Source organism: Equus asinus, chromosome 11, assembly GCF_041296235.1.
Source record: "Equus asinus isolate D_3611 breed Donkey chromosome 11, EquAss-T2T_v2, whole genome shotgun sequence".
NCBI classification, from domain to species: Eukaryota; Metazoa; Chordata; class Mammalia; order Perissodactyla; family Equidae; genus Equus; species Equus asinus.
In genome coordinates, this window is record NC_091800.1 from 14,125,574 (window position 1) to 14,149,380 (window position 23,807).

Consider the following 23,807-nt stretch of genomic DNA (forward strand, 5'->3'; position numbering starts at 1 on the left):
TTTTTTTAATTTATTTTTTATTTTTTTAAAGATTTTATTTTTTTCCTTTTTCTCCCCAAAGCCCCCCGGTACATAGTTGTATATTCTTCATTGTGGGTCCTTCTAGTTGTGGCATGTGGGATGCCGCCCCAGCGTGGTTTGATGAGCAGTGCCATGTCCGCGCCCAGGATTCGAACCAACGAAACACCGGGCTGCCTGCAGCGGAGCGCGCGAACTTAACCACTCGGCCACGGGGCCAGCCCCATCTATAGATTATTGATTTGTTTTCTTTCTTTAAGGATTGCTTTTTAAAAATACTTTATTACAGGTACTTTGAAATAACAATAACACATCTGTAAGAGAACCGTCTTCTATCTCAAGTTCAAATCATGTCTATATTCCATTTTTACGTACTTAGAGTAGAAATAATTTTGAATTCCATATTTCCCATTAATTTAGTTCTGTACCTATTTTTCCATCTCCCCAGAGGTGCTTTTATTTTTGGTGTATGTTGTGGTGCTTGTTTTACAAAAGTGTTGTCGTTAGACCCACATATGCATACACATACACACTTGAGAATAATGTTTTTTCATTCCCCAGTATTAGTATAGATGAGCTGATACAACTTGTTCTTTGTAATGACTAGCATAATATTCGTGGTGAAGATTTCCATGTTTTTTCACTATAAACATTGCTGAAATAAATATTCTTGTACATTTATATCAATGTTATTCCTGTGAGATGGAGTTGGAAGGGAGGGATTGCTGGGTTTAAGGGAACGTTATTAAAATTTAATAGTTGTTATTAATACATTTCTTTTCAGAAATGTGGTAACGATTCATTTTTCTAACAACATCTGACAGATAAGTTGTTTTCAAATTGTTTCCTGGGGACTTTTTTTTTTTAAGATTGACATCTGAGCTAACATCTGTTGCCAATCTTTTTTTTTTTCCTTCTTCTCCCCAAAGCCCAATACATAGTTGTATATTCTAGTTGTAGGTCCTTCTGGTTGTGCTATGTGGGACGCTGCCTCAGCATGGCTTGATGAGCGGTGCCATGTCTGTGCCCAGGATCTGAACCGGCGAAACCCTGGGCCACCAAAGTAGAGCACACAAACTTAACCACTCGGCCATGGGGCCGGCCCCTTCTGGGGACTTTCTTGACAAGAGGAGTTGGGGTTATTGGTGCACCCATCACCCAATTCAGCCAGAGCAGCTGTCTTTTAATCTGTTCGATATATTAGACATTGTTATAAGATTTTGGTTAGAAGAATCAGTTTAGTGATGAAAATAAGTTTGAAGAATCATTGCTCTGTGTGGTTAGATTTTTCTTCTAGATCAAAACAGATGTTGAGATTCCTGTCTCTTCGGATACCTTGTGTTGTTTCCTTATTCATGTAGAGTTGTTTTTACTGAATCATATTTTAAGTACTTTGAGTTGTACTTTTCTTTCATTGAGGGATAAAAAGAAGCAACTAAAACTCATTTCTGTGCTTATTCTAGGTGTGTTTCAGGGTTATCCTTTATATCACTCACTGAGGTAGTAAGGGTTTAGTGAGGACTCAGCTGTTGGAAAAAGCTTCACTTCCCCTGAGCAACTCCTGTGTTTTAATTGTACAGTGTTAATCTTATAGTTGATATTTCTGTTTTATTCATCTTATGCTCTTTGAAGATAGTTTGTTAGTGCTTTATTGGTTATTTGGCATAATTATAGTGCTCTGTACTTTGCTTTTGAAATAAATAAAACCAAGAAGTTAGGTGTGCCCCTGTGGCTGTTTCCAGTCATATAACCACTTAAGCAGCTGTAGTATAGTTCCAGTTCTGTCACTCAGGAGCTTTCTGATCCTGGGCAAATCTATGAACTTCTCTTGACTCTGGTTTCTTCATTTCTTAAGTAGAGATGATGATAAAATGGGAGTTGATGATTTCCCAAAAACATCTTTCAATAAATTCAGTGACTGGTTTTATAGGCTTTAAATGGGTTTCTTGTGAAAGCCAAAGCAAAAAAGAAGAAACTGAAGTGCACCCCACTGAAAGTGAATATGTGTGTGCTAAGACAAATGTGGTTCAAATTTGGACCTTTCACACGTTGTTGTTTAACCCACTTAAAATATTAAACAGTGTTCCTTAATTTTGTTTTTTGACTCATGAGACTTCTAGATAATATATTATAAGCTCGGAACCTTCTCCCCAGAAAAATGCATGTTTTCACATACATGCAAACTTTATGTGCTCTTTCAAATGACTAGATGGTTCATAGACCTCTTGAAACCCATTTATGGGTTTCTTACGTGGAACTTCAGTTTAAGAACTGATCTGGAGTACTGCTTCTCAATGGGGGATGTTGCCTTGCAGAGACATTTGGTAATGTATGGAGACATTTTTGGTTGTCACAGTAGGCGTAGCAGTGGGATGTGTGTGTGCTGTTGGTGTCTTGTGGGCAGAGGCCATGGATGCTGCTAAACATCTTACAGTGCATAGGAACACCCCATCCCCACCCACAACAAAGAATTCTGAGCAAAAATGTCAATAGTGCTGAAGTTGAGAAGTCCTAATCTAGTGATGATTAGGATCTCTTTCCTAATTCCAAGAGATGAATTGGATCTCTTTCAGAAATCCTTCATAGGTATAACTGTTCTCTGGGCTTCTGTGATGACAGTTGGGTAGTAGATAGTTCAAGATTGTAAACTCTTGGCTTCACTCTGGCTTGAATATTCTCCCCTCAGATATTTTCATAGTTTATTCTCTTATTCTTTTTCAGATTTCTGCTCAATTGTCACCTCATCAGAGAGTCCTGTTCTGTCTTTGCAATCTGAAACAGCTCCCCCCCTTACTTATTTTCTTAACATTTCACATTACCTAACACACACATACATACTTATTTGTTGTCTGTCTCCCTCCAACTTTAATATAAGTTTCATAAGAACAAGAATCTTTGTCTTTACTCTTGCATCCCCAGTGGCTAGAACAGTGCTTGGTATAATAGATACTCAAATATTTGTGGCTGAAAGAATGAATGGCATAAGTCTGTACTGTGGCAAGTTTGTTGTGTTTATTTTGGTGAAGCCCTGTGTTTTAGAGATCAAATGTGCAGATGGTAAAGTTGCCAACCTTTTGTGAAAATTAAGGGCTCTTACCTAAGTCCTTACCTGGTTGTAGCATAAGCTGAGTGTATCTGAGAGCTAAGCCAGGGTTTAAAAAAAAAAAGTAGTTCTTTGACTGCTCTAGAATAGGAACCAAGTACTTGAAGTTGTATTCTGTACTGTTCTCCAAACTTGTTTGACCATGGAAATTACCTGAGACACTCCTTAAAAATGCAGAATCTAAAGTCTCTCCCCAAACCTACTGAATCAAAATTTCTAGAGGAGCAACTAGGACATCTTTATTAAAAACAAACAGGCAAAGGATAGTCTTCAACAGGTGATACTGGAACAACTGGATTTCCACATGCTAAAAGAATAAAGTTGCACCTCTATTTCAAACAATATACAAAAATTAGCTCAAAGTGGATCAATGACTTAAAGAGCTAAAACCATAAACTCTTAGAAGAAAACGTAGGGATAAAATTTCATGACCTTGGATTTGGCAATAGATTCTTAGATATACCAGGAGCATGAGCAATAAAATAAAAAATGGATAAACTTTGCTTCATAAAAATTTAAAACTTTTGTGCATCAAAGGACATTATCAAGAAAGTGAAAAGACAACCTACAGAATAGGAGAAAAATCTGCAAGTCATATAACTGACAGGGACGTAATATCCAGAATATATAAAGAACTCCTGCAACTTAACAACGAAAAGACAAACAGCGTAATTAAAAGATGGACAAAGGATTTGAATAGATATTTCTCCAAAGAATCCATAAAAATTTAAGTATATACCAAAAATAATTGAAAGCAAGGTCTTGAAGAGATACTTCTACACCCATGTTCACAGTGGTAACAAGTGGAAACAACCAAAGTGTTCGTTAACAGATGAATGAACAAAATGTGGTATATACTAATGGAATATTATCCAGTCATAAAAAAGAATGAGTTCTGATACATGATACAACGTGGATGGGTCTTGAAAATATTATGCTGAGTGAAATAAGCCAGACACAAAAGGACAAATACTGTATGATTACACTTATATGAGACACTTAGAATAGGCAAATTCCTAGACACAGAAAGTAGACTTGAAGTTGCCAGGGGCTGAGGAGAGGAGAGAATAGGGAGTTAATTGCTTAATGGTTACAGAGTTTCTGTTTGGGTTGATGAAAAAGTTTTGGAAATAGATAGCGGTGATGGTTGCACAACGTTGTACATATAATTAATGCCACTGAATTGTACTCTTAAAAATGGCTAAAATGGCAAATTTTGTTATATATGTTTTACCACAATAAGAAATTAATTTATTATACCAAAAACTATTTAATTGTGTACTTTCAATAGTGGATTGTATAGTGAGTGAGTTAAATCTCAATACAGCTATTTAAGAAAACAAAAATAAACATAAAACTAAGACAAGCATCAGTGTTTGGACAACACTGCCACAGAACAAAGTTGGGTTATTTTAGCCAGGGAGAACATAAAGTAGATGTTGGCAATTATCTATCATAACGATAGAAAAATCTTTGTAATTCTCCCATGAAATGAGGAGCAGTTTCCCAGTCAGGATGACGCAGTTGTAAAATATCCCTAGGTAGGCAAAGAAATTTGGAAATTTGGAATTATTGGGCATAATTCAATTAAGAAAAACAGAAAAAATATTAATCATGAAACTAGATTAAAACACTTGTGCATGCTTTCAAAATTAATAGCTTTAGGAATATCTTTAAATACATATTATGATGGTTTTGGTATGTTTTCCCCTTAGAGGGAAATTTGCTGACAGATTTTTCAAATTAAACTTTTTGGTGGACTTGACATCCTGATTTGTCTTCTAGCTTTGTCTCCTCACCTAATTTATTAATTACATTTCATCTACAAGGTACATAACTTAAAAAAAAATTTATTTTATTGTGATAAGAACAGGTGACATGAAATTTACCATCTTAAACTTTTAAGTTGATAATATAGTATGTATGTAACTTTTAAAGCAAATTTGTTAATTAAAAGTTTGCATTATGGATGCCAGACCTGGTGGTCTAGTGGTTAAGATTTGTTGCTCTCACTGCTGTGACCTGGATTTGTTGCCTGGTCAGGGAACCATACCACCCATCTGTCGGTTGTCATACTGTGGTGGCCGTGTGTTGCTGTGATGCTGAAAGCTGTGCTACTGGTATTTCAGATACCAGCAGGGCTACCCATGGTGGACAGGTTTCAGCGGTGCTTCCAGAGTAAGGTAGACTAGGAAGAAGGACCTGGCCACCCACCTCTGAAAAATTGGCATGTAAACCCTGTGAATAGCAGCGGAGCATTGTCTGATAGAGTGCCCGAAGGTGAGAGGGTGGTGCAAGCCGACTGGACAGAGTTCTACTTTTGCTGTATGCAGGGTCATCAGGAGTCGTAATCAACTAGACAGAACTAACAACATTATGGATACTATATTATCTTTAATTAGGTAGAATTAGTAATTGTACTTTAATTTACTCTGCATACAGTATGGTATGGTCCTTAGCATCAATGTGGATGTTACATTTATGCCCATTTCATTGTAGTCTTTTTTTTTTTTTCCTACTGAGAAAGATTCACCCAGAGCTAACATCTGTGCCAGTCTTTCTCTAGTTTGTGTGTGGGTCACTGCCACAGCACAGCCGCCAACAGGTGGTGCAGGTCCACGCCGGGGCACCTAACCTGGGCCACCAAAGCGGAGCATGCTGAACTTAACCACTAGGCCAGGGGTCTGGCCCCTTATTGTAGTCTTAAAAAGATACAACGTAGTATTAATACAAGATGTATTGAACTTTGAATTGAAACTTTAGATCTCTCTGAGTTGTCACTGTCTAAAGTAACTTACACTCTGCACCTCATTACTGAACACAGCAGCTCTTTGTGAAGTGTTTGTTCTGAATTCCCTAGGTGAGGGAAGGGTTAGGGGAAGTAACAGGGTCACGAGGAGATAAGTGACCATAACTGTCACAGTCTGAGAAAGGGTCAGGATATTCTCCATTCATGGGTAAAGCTTGCCTACTGTTAGCCTTAGCCTTTTTTTCTTCCACTAAACCAGACTTCTTTGTTATTTTCTATTATATCCTCTCTTTAATGTTATGTTCTCTTCCAGTTGTTCAGAGGTTCCTGTTATTGCTTCTGTGGTCCCCTTGCACCCCTCATATATTCTTATAGTCTTCTTATGTTCCGTTTGGTATGTGTGTGTTTTTGGAAATTCTCAAATACAAATCTGATTGCTCTTTTGTGATTGTTCTTTAGAGAAAAAGAAAAGCATGATAACTGCCCTATGTGATGAAGACCAAACTCTTTATCAGGGATATACAACCTTAGATTGGCTGGTCTCAGTTTCTTTTATAGTCATCTTCAATATATGAACATGTCTGTACACACACATGAACATTCTAGTTAAATCACTCTGCTACAGTACATGTTTCTATAATATAAATTAGCTCTTGTGATTATTAAGTGGAGGAATGATATTAGTGTAATGCAGAAGTATCATTGGTCATAAATGTCTTTTTTCCAGCATGTTAATGTTTTGAAGTGTTCAAGGGCAATCTTTCTTCCAAAGATAATATTTTAATATCTTTGATTATGAAAGTATTCAGGAAAGAGCTGAAAATCCTAAATGCAAATCAAAATCACAATGAGATAGTACCTCATAACTGTTAGAATGTCTCTTATCAAAAAGACAAGAAATAACAAGTGTTGGCGACAATGTGGAGAAAAGGGAACCTTTGTGCACTGTTGATGGGAATGTAAATTGGTGCAGCCACTATGGAAAACAGTATGGAGGTTCCTTAAAAAATTAAAAATAGAACTACCATATGATCCAGCAGTTCCACTTCTGGGTATTTATCTGAAGGAAATGAAAATACTAATTTCAAAAGATATCTGCACCCTCATGTTTATTGAAGCATTATTCACAGTAACCCAGGCATGGAAATAACGTAAGTGTCCATTGATGGATGAATGATTAAAGAAAATGTGATATATAAAAAACTGAATATTATATTTCAGCTTAAAAAAGAAGGAAATCTTCCATTTGTGACAACATGGATAGACCTTGAGGGTGTTATGCTAAGTGAAATAAGTCAGAGAAAGACAAATATTGTATGATCTCACTTATTGTGGAATCCAAAAAAACCCCCAAGAAACAAAAATTGACCTCAAAGATGCAAGGAACAGATTGGTGGTTGCCACAGGCAGCAGTGGGGGCTGGGCAAAATGGATGAAGGAGGTCAAAAGATACAAACTTGCAGTTACAAAATGAATAAGTCATAGGATGTAATGTACAGCTTGGTGACTGTTGTCAATAATATTGTATATTTGGAAGTTGCTAGGAGAGATAGTAAGTTTTCTTCATAAGAAAAGAAAAATTGTAACTTTGGCAATGGATGTTAACTAGACTTATTGTGGTAATTGTTTTGCAATATATTCATATATTGAATTGTGTTATACACCTGAAACTATTATAATGTTATAAGTTTATATCTCAATAAATTTTTTTTAAATTACAGAGCAAACTTAGTGTAAAATATATTCCATACAGAAGAATTATTTCTGGATTACTCACTTATTTTTCTTTGTTTTTTTTTTTTAACTTTTTATTAAGATTATGATAGTTTACAACCTTGTGAAATTTCAGTTGTACATTATTGTCAGTTATGTTGTAGGTGTACCACTTCACCCTTTGTGCCCACCCCCCCACCCCCCCCTTCCCCTGGTAACCACCAATCAATTCTCTTTGTCTCTGTGTTTAACTTCCACCTATGAGTGGAGTCATACAGAGTTCATCTTTCTCTATCTGCCTTATTTCACTTCAAGGTCCATCCATGTTGTTGTGAATGGGACAATTTTGTCTTTTTTTATGGCTGAGTAGTATTCCATTGTGTATATATACCATATCTTCTTTATCCAATCATCAGTTGATGGGCATTTAGGTTGCTTCCACATCTTGGCTATTGTAAATAATGCTGTAAGGAACATAGGGGTGCATAGGACTTTTGGAATTGCTTATTTCAAGTTCTTTGGATAGATACCCAGTAGTGGGATGGCTGGGTCATAAGGTATTTCTATTTTTAATTTTTTGAGAAATCTCCATACTGTTTTCCATAGTGGCTGCATCAGTTTGCATTCCCATCAACAGTGTATGAGGGTTCCTTTTTCTCCACAACCTCTCCAACATTTCTCACTTTTTGTTTTGGTTATTTTTGCCGTTCTAACAGGTGTAAGGTGATATCTTAGTGTAGTTTTGATTTGCGTTTCCCTGATGGTTAGTGATGGTGAGCATCTTTTCATGTGTCTGTTGGCCATCCGTATATCTTCTTTGGAGATATGTCTGTTCATGTCCCCTGCCCATGTTTTGATTGAGTTGTTTGATTTTTTGTTGTTGAGCCGTGTGAGTTCTTTATATATTATGGAGATTAACCTTTTGTCGGATAAATAACTTGTAAATATTTTTTCCCAATTAGTGGGTTGTTTTTTTGTTTCAATCCTGTTTTCCCTTGCCTTGAAGAAGCTCTTTAGTCTGATGAAGTCCCATTTGTTTATTCTTTCCATTGTTTCCCTCATCTGAGGAGTTATGGTGTCCGAAAAGATTCTTTTGAAACTGATGTCAAAGAGTGTACTGCCAATACTCTCTTCTAGAAAACTCATTGTTTCAGGCCTAATCTTTAGGTCTTTGATCCATTTTGAGTTTATTTTTGTGAAAGGTGAAAAAGAATGGTCAATTTTCATTCTTTCACATGTGGCTGTCCAGTTTTCCCAGCACCATTTGTTGAGGAGACATTCTTTTCTCCATTGTAGGCCCTCAGCTCCTTTGTCGAAGATTAGCTGTCCATAGATGTGTGGTTTTATTTCTGGGCTTTCAATTCTATTCCATTGTTCTGTCCACCTGTTTTTGTACCAGTACCATGCTGTTTTGATTACTGTAGCTTTGTAGTATGCTTTGAAGTCAGGGATTGTGATGCCTCCGGCTTTGTTCTTCTTTCTCAGGATTGCTTTAGCAATTCGGGGTCTTTTGTTGCCCCATATGAATTTTAGTATTCTTTGTTCTATTTCTGTAAAGAATGTCATTGGGATTCTGATTGGGATAGCGTTGAATCTGTAGATTGCTTTAGGTAGTATGACCATTTTAACTATGTTTATTCTTCCAGTCCATGTGCGTGGAATGTCTTTCCATCTGTTTGCGTTGTCATCAGTTTCTTTCAGGAAAGTCGTGTAGTTTTCGTTGTATAGATCTTTCACTTCCTTGGTTAAATTTATCCCAAGGTATTTTATTCTTTTTGTTGCGATTGTGAATGGGATTGAGTTCTTTTTCTCTATAAAATTTTTTAAAGAATCTTAAATATGGGGCCATATCTTATATTTGAAGTTAAATTGGGTCTAGACGTTTGACAAAAAGGTTGTTTAGATTGATGGTGCTATGAAGGAAAATACGTTCTGTAAGTGATCCATAGATGCAGTGCAAATTAAAAAAAAGAGTTGAAAATCCTGATGCAAAATTGCCTTTGTTTTTTACAAGGAGAAAATTTAATAGTGTCAAGAATCTTTCTTTTTTTGTTAAGCTGTTTGGTACAAAGCAAGTGCAGGTGAAATACCCGTGAAGCTGTTTTCCCCACGTTTAACAAAAGATTGAAGGCTGTCACTGGTTTACATTTTTAATTTTGCTAAAATTTTTCCTATTAGAAGAAAGTATCTTCAAGGACCTATATCTTCTACCAGTGAAATTGATTGATTGATTGATTGGTGAGGAAGATTGGCCCTGAGCTGACATCTGTCCAGTCTTCCTCTGTTTTGTATGTGGGATGCCCCCACAGCATGGCTTGATGAGCGGTGTGTAGGTCCATGCCCAGGATCCAAACCCACCAACCCCAGGCTGCCAAAGTGGAGCACACATATTTAACCACTGTGCCACTTTGGCTGGCTCCAAGGACCTACATCTTGAAGGGGAAAGCGTCTGCTCCAGGATTTAAGACTGAAAAGCTCAATTATGATTCTCAGAACAGATGCCAATGAAGACTGGCTGTGCTAGTATTTTATTAGGATTGTTGCTGTTTTGCTAATATTCTGTTCTATCTGTTGTTTTGAAGGTCTGATTTTGAAGCATGTGTGGTTTTTGTAACAACACACATATGTTATTACAGATACCTGGACTTGTTTATTTCTTTAGACCTCTAGCATATCTTTGTGCTTTTGCTCATTGCTCAATGTTTCCTCTACCCAGAATCCTCACCTATCCGCCTTGTTGTCTTCCACAGCTTAAATTCCAACTCTCTGTGATGTTCTGCTGACAACTTTCTCTACCATCTTTGACAGAATGAATTGTTCCCTCTTTTGTGTCTCCTTTAAAACACTCGTTTTATGTGTACAAGTCAGTGATTTTTAGAAAATTTAGAGTATGCAACCATTGCCCTTCAAAGATCACTTATATCCATTTGTAGTCACTCTTTTCTCACCCCTGGCCCCAGATGATGACTAATTTATTTTCTGTTTTTGTAGATTTGTCTTTTATGGATGTTTCATGTGAATGTAATCATACAATATGTAGTCTTTTGTGTCTGGCTTCTTTTGCTTGGATAATGTCTTTGAGGTTCATCGTATTGTATCATATATCAGGACTTTGTTCCTTTTTATTCCTGATTAGTATTCTATTGTATGAATATACTGGATTTTGTTTATCCATTCGCCAGTTAATAAATATTTAGATTATTTACGCTTTTTGGCTATTATGATGCATCGTTACTCAACTTTGCATATAAAAATCCCTGTGGAAGTTTTTTTTCACGTGCAAGTGTTCGGGCCCCAATATTAGGGGATTCCAGTCTGCTCCAAAGATTAGGAACCATTACGTTAAGTGAATAGACCTTGGGAATCAGATACGGATTAGTTCCACTTTAGTTGCTGTATAACTTCAGCATAGTTAATCTCTCAGATCCTGTTTCCTCATTTATAAAATGGGCATAATTATATAATTGCTCTCATTATTAAGAATATTTGTTGAGCTCTTGCTTCTTGCCCATTATTGTGTTATGCATTAGGTATTCAGGAAAGAACAAAGTAGGATTCTTGTTCTCATACACTTTATAGTTTAGAAAGGGAAACAGACTTAGAGGATAAATATTTACAATTATGATAAATTCTCTGAAGGAACTTTTGTACAAGGGTGGTGTGAAAGCATGTAGTAGAGATTTAATTTAGCTTGGGCAGATGTGGGAAAGTGTCCCGGAGGAATTGACATATGAGACTTGAAAAATCAGTGTTAGTGAGACATGAATGGAAGGGAGTGATAGAAGGAATTAAGTTTTTGAAGCAGAAAGAATAACATACACTGAGACAAAAGGATGTTGGTTTGATGCCTTTAAGGAATAAAAGTGTGACTGGAGTGTAGTGAGAAAGTGATCAGATGAGTATATTTAGAACTAATTCTAAGAGCGGTAGGAACCTATTTAAGAGTTTTAAATAAGGCAGTGATATGGAGCGATTAGCATATTAAGAAGATCATTCTGGCGGCTATATGAAGAATGAATTGGAGGTGGCTTAGATTAGGTTGTGGTGAAGTGATGGCCAAACGAGGGTGATTTCATTTATGTTTTGCAGGTAGCGTTTATAGGGCTTGATTGCTTTTAAATGTTGAAAGAGAATTGTCAGGGGTCACTCCCAGTTTTTTTGGGAGGAACAAGTGGGGTACACTAAGTTACCATATACAGAGAGAAGATTGAAGAAGGAGGAATTTTTTGGAGGGGGGAGAAGTTGGGAGATAGTTTGTTTAGTTTTAGGTATTTGTAGTTCAAGATGCCTTTGAGAGAATACCCAAGTGGAAATATTAAGTAGACAGTTGTATATGTGGATTGGAGTTCAGAAGAGAGCTCTCGGTGGGACATGTATGTATTATTTTCAAGTTTTTGAAATAGCTTTAAGAAAACTTAGGGCAAAAGCCTTGGGAGAAAAACATATAGATTAAAAAGTGAATAAAGGGGCCAGAATTGAGCTCTGATGAGTTATTAATATTTAGAGGTTGGGTAGAGGAGAAGGAAACAAAGGAGATAAGAGTGACTGGTAAGGTAGGAGTAAAATCAGCAAATGGTGAAGTGAGTAGAAACCAAAGGAAAAGAATGTTTCAAAGAGGAGGCGCTGTGGTCAGCTGTGTTTTGTACTGCTGAGATCAGTAAAATAAGGATTAGAAAGGTGTTCATTTGATTTGGCAACATGGAGGTCAACGATGACTTTTAGTTAGCTCTTACTGCATAATAAATCACCCCAAAACTTAATGGCTTAAAACTGCCACCATTTATTTAGCTCCCAGTTCTGCAGCTTGGCAACTTGAGTTTGGCTTAGCTTGGCAGTTCTCTTGATCTAGGTCAGCCTTAACTGATCTCACCTGGCCTTGCTCATGCATCCACATATATGTGCCTCTGGTCACCTGTGGTTTGGCTGGGCTGGCTTGTTCGTGATAATCATGGCTGAGATAACTGGGACCTCCATATCATCTTTTCGTTTTTCAGTGGGATAACTTCTGGGCTTTCACACACCTTAGGAGCACAGTTTGAAGAGCAACAAGTCAGTAAATGCAAAGGCACAGGTACGTATTAAGCTTGCCAATGTCCCAATGATTTGCAAAACAAATCAAAAGACCATTTGGGATTAAAGGACTGGAATATTTTGCTTACAAATAAAGCTATATAAAAAAAAAAGGCTGGCAAAACACTCTTCTTGATGGGAGAAGTAACTAAGTCACATTGCAAGGGAATAGATATAGGGAAGGGAAAAATCTGTTGCTGTTTTGGAAGTGTGCCCCAATGATTATTATTATTATTTTTTTTTTAAAGATTTTATTTTTTCCTTTTTCTCCCCAAAGCCCCCCGGTACATAGTTGTATATTCTTCGCTGTGGGTCCTTCTAGTTGTGGCATGTGGGACGCTGCCTCAGCGTGGTCTGATGAGCAGTGCCATGTCCGCGCCCAGGATTCGAACCAATGAAACACTGGGCCGCCTGCAGCAGAGCGCGCGAACTTAACCACTCGGCCACGGGGCCAGCCCCACCAATGATTATGTTTTTAAAAGCATTATTGCTGGTGATGAGGATGTGTTGGAAACAAGATTGGATTAATATGAAAAGTGAATGGAAACTCAAGACATCAAGTTAGAAAATGTAGATTACTTTTTTTTTCTTTGAGGAAGATTAGCCCTGAGCTAACATCTTCTGCCAGTCCTCCTCTTTTTACTGAGGAAGACTGGCCCTGAGCTAACATCCGTGCCCATCTTCCTTCACTTTATATGTGGGACGCCTACCACAGCATGGCTTGCCAGGCCATGCCATGTCCACACCTGGGATCGGAACCAGTGAACCCTGGGCCACCAAAGCAGAATGTGCGCCCCTAACCCCTGCGCCACCGGGCTGGCCCCTAGATTACTTTTTGAGAAGCTTGGCTGTGAGGATAATTTGAGAGAGAAGATAGTAGCTGGAGGGGTATTTGTAGTCTAAGGAGGTATGTTGTATTTTCTTGGCCTTCCTGCCTGAGTGCCTTTTCTCCGCTCAAGAACAGAGGATGTTGAGTATTGAGAGAAAGGATCTAGTAGACATAGAGGATAGTGATGCAGAGGAAAGAGGAGATAATTAATGAAGTGAAAGTCTCTGAGAAACCTGTAGTGGATGGGATTTTGTGCACCTCTGAAGGGATTAGTTTTTGATGTGAGTAGGGCCATGTACTTTTTGGTAACAGGAAGGAGTGAGGGAATGGGTACAAATGTAGGGGGTAGGCAAGTAGATTTAGTGGTGGGAGACTGAGGAAGTTCCTGTTTGACAGAGCTGCTGTTTTCTCAATGAATTAGAAACAGTCTCCTGAGAGTGCAGGGTTGTGCAAGAATATGTGCTTGAGGTTTGATGTGAATAGAGGAGTACATAATTTTCCCTTTGCACTGAATGGGACATTGGGCTGATACTGACTAGAGAAATACCAGTCATTCAATAAATGAGAGATACTATCATTATTAATATAATAAGTATTACTTTAAGGGACTTTAACAGAACACTTTCTGTGCTGTTAGTTAGAAACGTGCTAGTTGAGACGTTCCAGGGTGTGGGGCTCTTTTTTGTTTTGACCAGTTAGTTTAATTCTGCTCCATTCTGTAACATTGATGGTCCTTAAAAAGAATATATGCGAGAGCATAACCATATGTTCAACCTTTTATAAATAAGCATTACCAAAACTATGAACAGAATGTATCTGCTTTTTAAAAGGACTTCCTAAAGCATTTAAAATTATTTTATTTTACCAGAACACATAGCAATAACTGTTAAATACACTTAATTTGAATTAATAAAGATTAAGCTGAATAGTGGGTTAGTGGTAGCAGTATATATGGAAAAAAACCCAGCTTTTTGTTTGAATAGTTTGAAAATATGTAAACGTGGCCTTAAGATTATATACTTAAGGGAGAATATCATAATTTCTTTTTTCTTTTAGAAAATACTTCCATTAGCTTTTTAGTTGTCCCTGGCCGACAATAAGCCTAACTTCTTTTTCTGTGTGATGACTATGTCCTGGAAGGGTTGTCTTTATAGAGGGCACCATCTGCTGGTTGTAAGAAGGTACGGTTGTGGGAAGACTGCATTTTGTAGTTACCAGACCCTTCACAAAATCTTGTTTTTCTTCTAATTCCACCTCAAACTGGGAGTAGAGTTCCAGGAGGAAAATAGCTTTTTTAATACACGTGACTAAGTAGGGATTCTAGCAGTGGTTTGGTTTGATTTCTGTGACTGAACTTGTGGTCACATACTGGATTTTTTAAGAAAAATCATCATGAAAATGACAGATGCCTGTCTTTATTTCTTCCCAGATCAGTTAAAAAATATTATTATTGCTCTTACCCTTGCTTTTCAATCCAGTCAGTGCTTTTTCTTTTCCATTTATTTGAAAGAATCTTAAGTATTTTTGCGGCAGTCTCTAGTTTCATCTTATGAATATTTATTTACATCTGATAACACCAGAATGAAGAATGATGATTTCATTGATTTTTCTTCCTAGGACTGTTAGTATGATTTAAAAAAAAATGCTGGTGTATATTTCCTTTAGTTAATGACTATTTTATTTGAACTTAATCCAAAGCTTGGTAGCTCTTCAGTATTAGAATATTTTCCTGTGTTTTACTTGTTGTTCATACTGGACATAAAAATGTAAATATTTATAACAACATACATACAGTAATTTTTGAAATTCACTGCTTTCTGAAATATTTGTTTCAAATTACCCTTTGAAAGCAGGGAAATTCTAGATTATCATAGTTTTGCTATAAATTGGTGGTAAAGCGTGTAAATTTTTAAATGGAGAAAAATTAATTGGCACATTTTACATAGCATATATAGTATATAAAATGGATTCTGACTCAGATCAGTTTTATATAAATTATTATTATTGTAATTAATTTTTTTGGAAGATTGGCCCTGAGCTAACATCTGTTGCCAATCTTTTTCTTTTTTTTTTTTTTCCCCTCCCCAAAGCCCCGGTACCTAGTTGTTTATCCTAGTTGTGAGTCATTCTAGTTCTTCTGTGTGGGGTGCTGCCACAGCATGGCTTGATGAGCAATTTGTAGGTCCGTGCCCAGGATCTGAACAGGTAAACCCTGGGCCTCTAAAGCGGAGTGCACGAACTTAACCACTATGCCACCAGGCCAGCCCCAAATTACTTTTTAAGTAGTTATTATTTTCTCATTTTTGGTGTATCTGCCATACCTTAAATGTGAGGAATTGAAATTCTGTGAAGATGAAAGGAATTTTGTCAAATAATTTCTTTGATACTCTGTTTACCTTCACAGGAGCAGCTATATATCAATATCTTTTTTCCATTGAGTTCTGATAACAATTGAAGATCCTATTTATTTCCTTTACCCTTCCTTTCTTCCTTTGCATTGCTCCCTTTCTTCTCCTTTTCACCTTTTTTCTCTTACGTTGTAATTTGGTGTTCATTCCTATTATTCTCTGGAAACTTCTTTCTTAAAGGTCACCTTGCCAAGGCCAAGGGAGTATTTGCTGAGGTCATTTTGTATGTTTCAGTGATGTGTATTTCTGAAGTAATTAGCACTATATACCACCCCTCTATCTTCAAGCTTTTTTTCTAGTGTTTTTAAAAAAGACAATTAGTATTATTATTATTTTATCTTTCTTTACTCTCTTCCTTCCTGATCTCCCCACCCCCAATCATATCAATATAGATATTTTCTCAAGGTTCAGTCTTGCTATCTCAGCTCATCCTACAGGTTTTCTTTTTTGGTGAGGAAGATCAGCCCTGAGCTAACATCTTTTGCTAATCTTCCTAATTTTGCTTGAGGAAGATTGTCACTGAGCTAACATCTTGCCGTCTTCCTCTGTTTTGTATGTGGGACTCTGCCACAGCATGGCTTGATGAGCAGTGTGTAGCAGTGCCCAGGATCTGAACATGCAAACCCCAGGCTGCCAAATCAGAACGTGCAAACTTAGCCACTAGGCCACCAGGCTTGTCCCCCTACATATTTTCTTCATTGATCTTGTAAACCCAGAAAGCTTTATACATGGTCCTAAAATATTTCCTGGTCTTGACTTTTCTGTAGAACTTCAAATTTACATCTCCACTTGTCTTCTAGACCAAACCTAATTTTTCCCCAAGGCTTGGTCTCCTCTGGTTTTTTCCCTACTTCTATCATGAGGGCAGAGATTTTATATATTTTGCTTATCATTGCATTTGTAATGCATAGCATAGTAAATTGCACCAAGTAAATTCTCAGTAAATATTTAAATATTTCTATTGAAACTAACTTTCCAGGAGCAAAGGCTGTGAATCTTGTAATCATCATCTACTTCTCTCTTAAAATCATTCATAAGTCTTTGAATCAGTTTTCTTCTTTTCCAGTCATTGTCTGCAGTCAGCTCCTCATTACTTTTTACCTGGAATTTTGTAGCAGTTTTCTACCTGATTTTACTGTATTTGATTTCTCTTCTGTCTAGTCTGTATTGCCTTTTGTAACCATCATTTCTTAGAATAGTTCTGGTCATTCATTCAGCAGATATTTCCTGAGCAACTCCTTTGTGGTAGGCTCTGTAATAGATGCTAGTATAAAAGGATACGCTATCCTTGTTAAGGAGCTTACAGTCTAGTGGAAGAAACAGACATGGAAATGAGAAGTTCATTAAATATGATATGATGAATGCTCGTTATAATATTTTCAGAGTTTGCCTAGCTGTAGTGGGAGGAGCCTAGCTCTGCTTGAAGAGGTCAGGGAAAGTTTAAACATAGACTGGAGACTTAAGGTACATAGAATTTGCTTAATAGACAGGGACAGTAAGTACATCTTACTCTGAAGAAACAGCCTGTGTACATCCGCAGAGGTATTTCATACCTCTGCTTACGATACCATTGCTTATAAAACTGAAGTGCAAACTGAGTAACCTGCCCTTTTGTTGGCTCTTATCTGTTCCTTCTTAGCTCCCTTTACTTCCTTCCACGTTTTCATTCAGTCATACTTCTACACCAGTAACAAATTCTCAACTTTCTTCTCTGAGATGTATTAAAATTGTTTTCTGTGTCCTTTTGTTCTGTATGTGATTGCCACTTCACCCCCATCCACTTATAGAAGTGGGCTTTCTTTCAGTCTTATTTTTTCCTAAGCTTGTTGTTTGTTATTTGTTAGGATAATTTTAGAATCAATTGTGATTTATTTATTTAGGGGCATGTCTGTTTCCTTTGGTAGATATTGAGACTCTTCTTACTCGTTTTGTTATATAGTCGCTGCTAAAGAGTTGTGCAAGTAATAGTCATTTGGTAAGTTTTTTAACTGTATGGATGAGTACATTCTACGATGGTACCAGGTCTGCATTATTTAGCTGCTGCCTATGGTCACAATTGTGTATCTGTGGTTAGGGATGATGGCTTTTGCTTCTGTTGAGGCAAGGCGGAGAGACTTTCTTCCACTCTAGGTTCTGTGGAAAACTGGAAATCCTGTCATATTTATTTACCTTCTGCTGGAATGGTTTGTCCTAGGCCTTTGTTGACTATCTTCTTTGGTTGAAGGAACACAGCTGTTGAGCTTGGTTCTTGCTAGATAGTTCATGCTTTTCTGAACCTGAGGTCATGAAGTTGTTCTCCTATATCATATTCTAAAAGCTTTTATATTTTGCTTCTATATTTAAGTCAATAATCTATCTGGAATTCATTTTATGTATGATAGGAGGTATGGGTACAATGTCATTTTTTTTTTTAAAGATTTTATTTTTTTCCTTTTTCTCCCCAAAGCCCCCCAGTGCATAGTTGTATATTCTTAGTTGTGGGTCCTTCTAGTTGTGGCATGTGGGACGCCGCCTAAGCGTGGCTTGATGAGCAGTGCCATGTCCGCGCCCAGGATTCGAACCGATGAAATACTGGGCTGCCTGCAGCGGAGCACGAGAACTTAACCACTCGGCCACGGGGCCAGCCCCTACAATGTCATTTTTTTCCATATAGATATGAAAGTGTCTCAGGACTAAAAAAACTAAAAAAAATTTAAACTTTATTGATATATAATTTACATACCACAAAATTAATAAAATGTATCCATTTCAAGCATATAATTCAATGGTTTTTCAGTAAATGTACTAAGATGTGTAACCATCACTATAATTTAATTTTAGAGTATTTTCATCAGCCCAGTAAGATCTCTCATGCCGATATACAGCTAATCCTTCAATGGATTCTTTTTAGTTTCTCATCTTGAGCTCTCTGCAGCATCAGTACCATTGGCCTCTGTTGTCTTGAAACTTGGTGTACCCCTTACTTTCTGAAACAGCTTTCTCCTAGGTCCTCCCCCAACCTCTTCGATCCTTCTCCGATTCCTTTGCAAGCTCTTTTTCCTCTGCTCGTTTCTTAAAGATGGATCTTCTCTCATCTCTTCCTGGCCTGCCACCCTTCTCACTTTACAAATCTTCCTGAATGCTCTCATCTGTGCCCCCATCTATCTATCACTGAGGATTCCATATCTATCTCTAGCTCAGATATCTCTCTGGCGATCTAACTGCCCACTGGCCATTCTTTTTTTCAGCACATGGAAAACCATTTACTTCCCTAAGGGTGCCTGAAAATCTCTTCTTTTTTCTTTCTTTTTTTAAATAGCTTTATTGAAGTATAATTGATATAGAAACAAAGGGACATTTTCAATGTATACTGTTTGATGAGTAAACATATGCATACACGTGATACCATTACCACAGTCGAGGTAATAAATACTGCCATCACTTCCAGAAGTTTCCTTGTATCTCTTTGCTTTTTTGGCGGGGCGGGGTGAGGGGTGGCGAGGGCAAGAACACTTAACATGAAATCTACCCTCTTGGGGCCAGCCCGGTGGTGCAGCGGTTAAGTGCGCATGTTCTGCTGCGGTGGTCCGGGGTTCGCTGCTTCGGATCCCGGGTGCAGACATGGTACCACTTGGCAAAACCATGCTGTGGTAGGCATCCCACATATAAAATGGAGGAAGATGGGCACGGATGTTAGCTTAGGGCCAGCCTTCCTCAGAAAAAAGAGGAAGATTGGGCAGCAGTTAGCTCAGGGCTAATCTTCCTCAAAAAAAAAAAAAACCTACCCTCTTGACAAATTTTTAAGTGCCCAGCACTGTATAGTTAACTATAGGTGCCATGTTGTACAGCACATTTTAGAATTTAATCACCTTGTATAACTGTAGCTTTATACACGTTGAATAACAACTCCCGTTCTCCTTCTCCTCCTATTCTCTTGTTCCCTGCAACCACTGTTCTACTTTCTGCTTCTTTAAATTTGACTATTTTAGATACTGCATATAAACGGAATCATGTGGTGTTTGTCCTTTTTGTCTTTGACTTATTTCACTCAGCATAAGGTCTTTCAGGTTCATTCATGTTGCTGCAAATAATAAGATTTCTTTCTTTTTTTAAGGCTGGACAGTATTCTGTTGTATGTATATACCACTTTTTTTTTTTGAGGAAGATTGGCTGTGAGCTGACATCTATTGCCAATCTTCCTCTTTTTGCTTGAGGAAAATTTTTGCTGAGCTGACATCTGTGCCAATCTTCCTCTGTTTTATGTGGGATGTTACCAAAGCATAGCTTGATGAGTGGTGCTAGGTCTGTGCCCAGGAGCTGAACCTGCATACCCCGGGCTGTCAGAGTGTAGTGGGTGAACTCAACCACTATGCCACTGGGCTGGCCCCTCACTTTTCTTTTTTAATCCATTCATCTGTTGATGAACATTTGGATTGTTTCCATATTTTGGCTATTATGAACATGGGGGTGCAGATATCTCTTAGAGATCCTGATAGTCATTCTTTCGGATATATACCCAGGATTGGGATTGCTCTATTCTGATTGTTCTATTTTTAATTTTTGAGGAACCTCCATACTGGAGGTTTACATGGTGGCTGCATCATTTTACATTTCGACCGACAGTGTACAGGGTTCCAGTTTCCTCACATCCTGGGCAGCTCTTGTTATCTTTTGTGTTTGTGATAATGGCCATCCTAACAGGTGTGAAGTGATACCTCCTTGTGATTTTGATTTGCATTTCTCAGTGGTGAAAAATGGAAAGATTTTCCTCTAAGGTCAGGAACAAGATAAGGATGCCCACTTTTGCCACTTCTGTTCAACATAGTACTGGAAGTCCTAGCCAGAGCAAATTAGACAAGAAAAAGAAAAGGCATCCAAATGGGAAAGAAAGAAGTAAAATTATCTGTTTTGATCTTATATGTAGAGAACTCTAAAGACTCTACAAAAAAATTCTTAGAACTAATCAACAAATTCAGTAAAGTGCAGGATACAAAACCAACATGCAAAAATGAGTTACGTTTGTATATACTAACCATGAACAAAAAGGAAATTAACAAAATAGTCCCTTCACGATAGCATGAAAAGGAAAAAATGACTTAGAAATAAACTTTACCAAGGAGGTGAAAGACTTGTATACTGAAAACTACAATACATTGATGAAAGAAATAAAAGAAGACAGAAATAAATGGAAGGACATCCATGTTCATGGATTGGAAGACTTAATGTTACTAAAATGTTAAGCAATATTTATAACTTTTTGTTCTCTCTGTCTTTTTCTTATTGATTTGCCCTGCCATTGTTTTCATGTATTAAGGCTCAAGTTGTGTGAGTCTGTTTCTAGGCTGTCTGATATTTCCCATTGATCTTTCTTTTTCTGCACCAATGCCACACCATCTAAATTACTTTAGCTTTATAATAGGCTTTAATAGCTGGTAGAACAAGTCTGTCTATTCACTATGTTTTTTTTTCTTTAAGTGTCTTACTGTTCTTGGCCTTTGCATGTTCAGTGTGGGAAGGTTTACTATCTTTACAGTATTTGAGACTTTCAATCCATGAACATGATATCTCCTCATTTATTTAGGTTTTCTTTAATTTTTATCCATAAAAGTTCATGTTTTCTCTGTAAAAGTACTCCTTTTGTTAGATTAATTCCTAGATAATTTATACTTTTCAATGTAAATTGTATTTTTAAACTTTTTGCTTGCTGTTCCTATGAATACAGTTGATTGTTTAGCTTTTTAAAATCTTTTTATTTTGAAATAATAATAGACATAAAGTTGCAAAAATAGTATGTAGTGTCCTGTGAACCCTTCTGCCAATGGTGACATCTTATGTAACTGTAGTACAATATCAAATCAGTAACAAATATCAAATTGACGTTGGTATAATATTGTGAACTAGATTACAGACCTTAATCAGTTTTCTTGAGTTTTTTGCATGACATTTTCTGTGTGTGTGTAGTTCTATGTAATTTGATCCCATGTATAGATTCATGTCACCACCATCACAGTTGAGAGCCATAAAGGAATTCCCTCATGCTACTTGTCACTTTCTCTGTGGCCCCTGGCAACCACTAATCTGTTTTCCCTGTCTCTTGTTTTGTCATTTTGAGAATGTTCAATAAATGAAACCGTCCAGTATGTAACCTTTTGAGATTGACTGTTTCAATAAGCATAAATAAGTTATTCCGTGTATCAGTAAATCAGTTCTTTTTATTGCTGAGTAGTGTTTTATTGTATGGATCTAGCAGAGTTTATTTAACTATTCACCCATTGAAAAGCATTGGATTGCTTCCTGTTTTGGGCTATATGAATAAAGCTGCTATATAAACATTTTTGTACACATTTGTATGAGCATAAGCTTTCATTTCTCTGGGATAAATGCCCAAAAGTGCAATTCCTGGTTTGTATGGTTAAGCGCATGTTTAGTCTTATGAGAAACTGCCAAAGTATTTTCAACTGTGGCTGTACTGTTTTACATTTCTACCAGCAGTGTGTGATAGATCCAATTTCTTTGCATCCTTGCCTACATTTGACATTGTTACTACTTTTTATTTTAGCCACTCTAATAGTATATAATGTCTCATTGTGGATTTAATTTTCATTTACCTTGTGATTAATGATGTTGAACATCTTTTCATGTGCTTATTTGTCATCCGTATATCTTTTTCAAATGTCTGTTCCTGTTTTTTGCCCATTTTGTAATTGGATTGTTTTTTATAGTGTCCTCTTGAGAGTTATTTATATATTCTAGATACAAGTCGTTTGTCTGATATGTATTTGCAAATATTTTCTCTCAATCTGTAGCTTATCTTTTTATTCTCGTAACAGAGTTTTTCACAGAGCAAAAGTTTTTAATTTTGAAGTCCAATTTGTCAATTTTTCCTTTTATGGATTTTGCTTTTGGTATCATTTCTAAAAACTCTTCATGTAGCCCCAGTAGTGAAGATTTTCTTGCAAAAGTTTTTTTTTTACATTTTATATTTAAATCCATGATCCGTTTTAAATTAATGTTTATATCAAGTAGGAGGTATTTATGTCAAGGTTCCTTTTTCTTTTTTTGCCTACGTTTATCGGGTTGCTCCAGCACTGTATGTGGAAAAGATTATTATTACTCCATTCACTTGCTTTTGCATCTTTGTAAAAAATCAACTGGGCATACTTGTATGCATCTCGTTCTGGGTTATCTCTTCTGTTGCATTGATCTGTGTGTCTGTCCCTCTGACAACATCACATTGTCTTGTTTTTTGTAGCTATGTAGAAAATTTTAAAGTTCTGTAGAACAAATTCCTTCCACTTCATTTTTTCGAAAATTGTTTCATCTATTCTAGTTCCTTTGCCTTTCTGTATAAATGTTAGAATAAGCTTATTTCTGTGTATGAAAAATCTTGATGAGGTGTTTTTAGAATCAATTGGGGGAAGAATTGACATCTCTGGTGAATCTTTCAATCCGTGAACATGGTTTATCTCTCCATTTATTTAGATCTTCTGTGGTTTCTTTAATCAATGCTTTATAATTTTCTGCATAGCAATCCTGTATATGTTTTGTGGGGTTTATACTGAAGTATTTGGTTAATGGGAGGATAGATTGAAAATTGTATTGTGCTTTAACTTAGGTTTCCATCTGTTTCTTACTAGAACCAGTGTTTTCCTTTTCTTTTTGTAGATTCCTTTGGAATCTTCTCTGTAGACAATCATGTTGTCTGGAAGTAGGGACAGTTTTAGTTCTTCCTTTCCAATCTGTATGCCTTTTATTTCCTTTTTCTTGCCTTATTGTGATGGCTAGGGCTTCCAGTATTATATTGAATAAAAGTGGTGAGAGCAGACATATTGTCTTGTTTCTGATCTTAAGAGAAATTATTCCGTCTTTCGCCATTAAATATTGTGCTGGTGTTCTTGGCGCCATCAAGTTGGTACTGACTCCTGGTGACCCTGTGGA

General features: G+C 36.9%; 1 protein-coding gene across 18 annotated transcripts in view; it reads left to right on the forward strand.

Moving 5' to 3' along the window:
* Positions 1 to 23,807, forward strand: part of PDS5B (PDS5 cohesin associated factor B) — a 194,120-nt gene that overhangs the window by 40,170 nt on the left and 130,143 nt on the right. For 6 of the 18 annotated variants that reach the window (XM_070520484.1, XM_070520486.1, XM_070520483.1 and 3 more), the window contains exon 1: positions 12,634 to 12,654. The exons of 11 other annotated variants lie outside the window; for them this stretch is intronic. In XM_070520484.1, coding sequence (XP_070376585.1) covers positions 12,641 to 12,654 — 14 coding nt within the window. In that variant the 5' untranslated portion in view covers positions 12,634 to 12,640. Of the gene's footprint in view, positions 1 to 12,577; positions 12,655 to 23,807 lie in introns of those variants that run through there. One more of the 18 variants, XM_070520490.1, reaches the window with a different exon arrangement.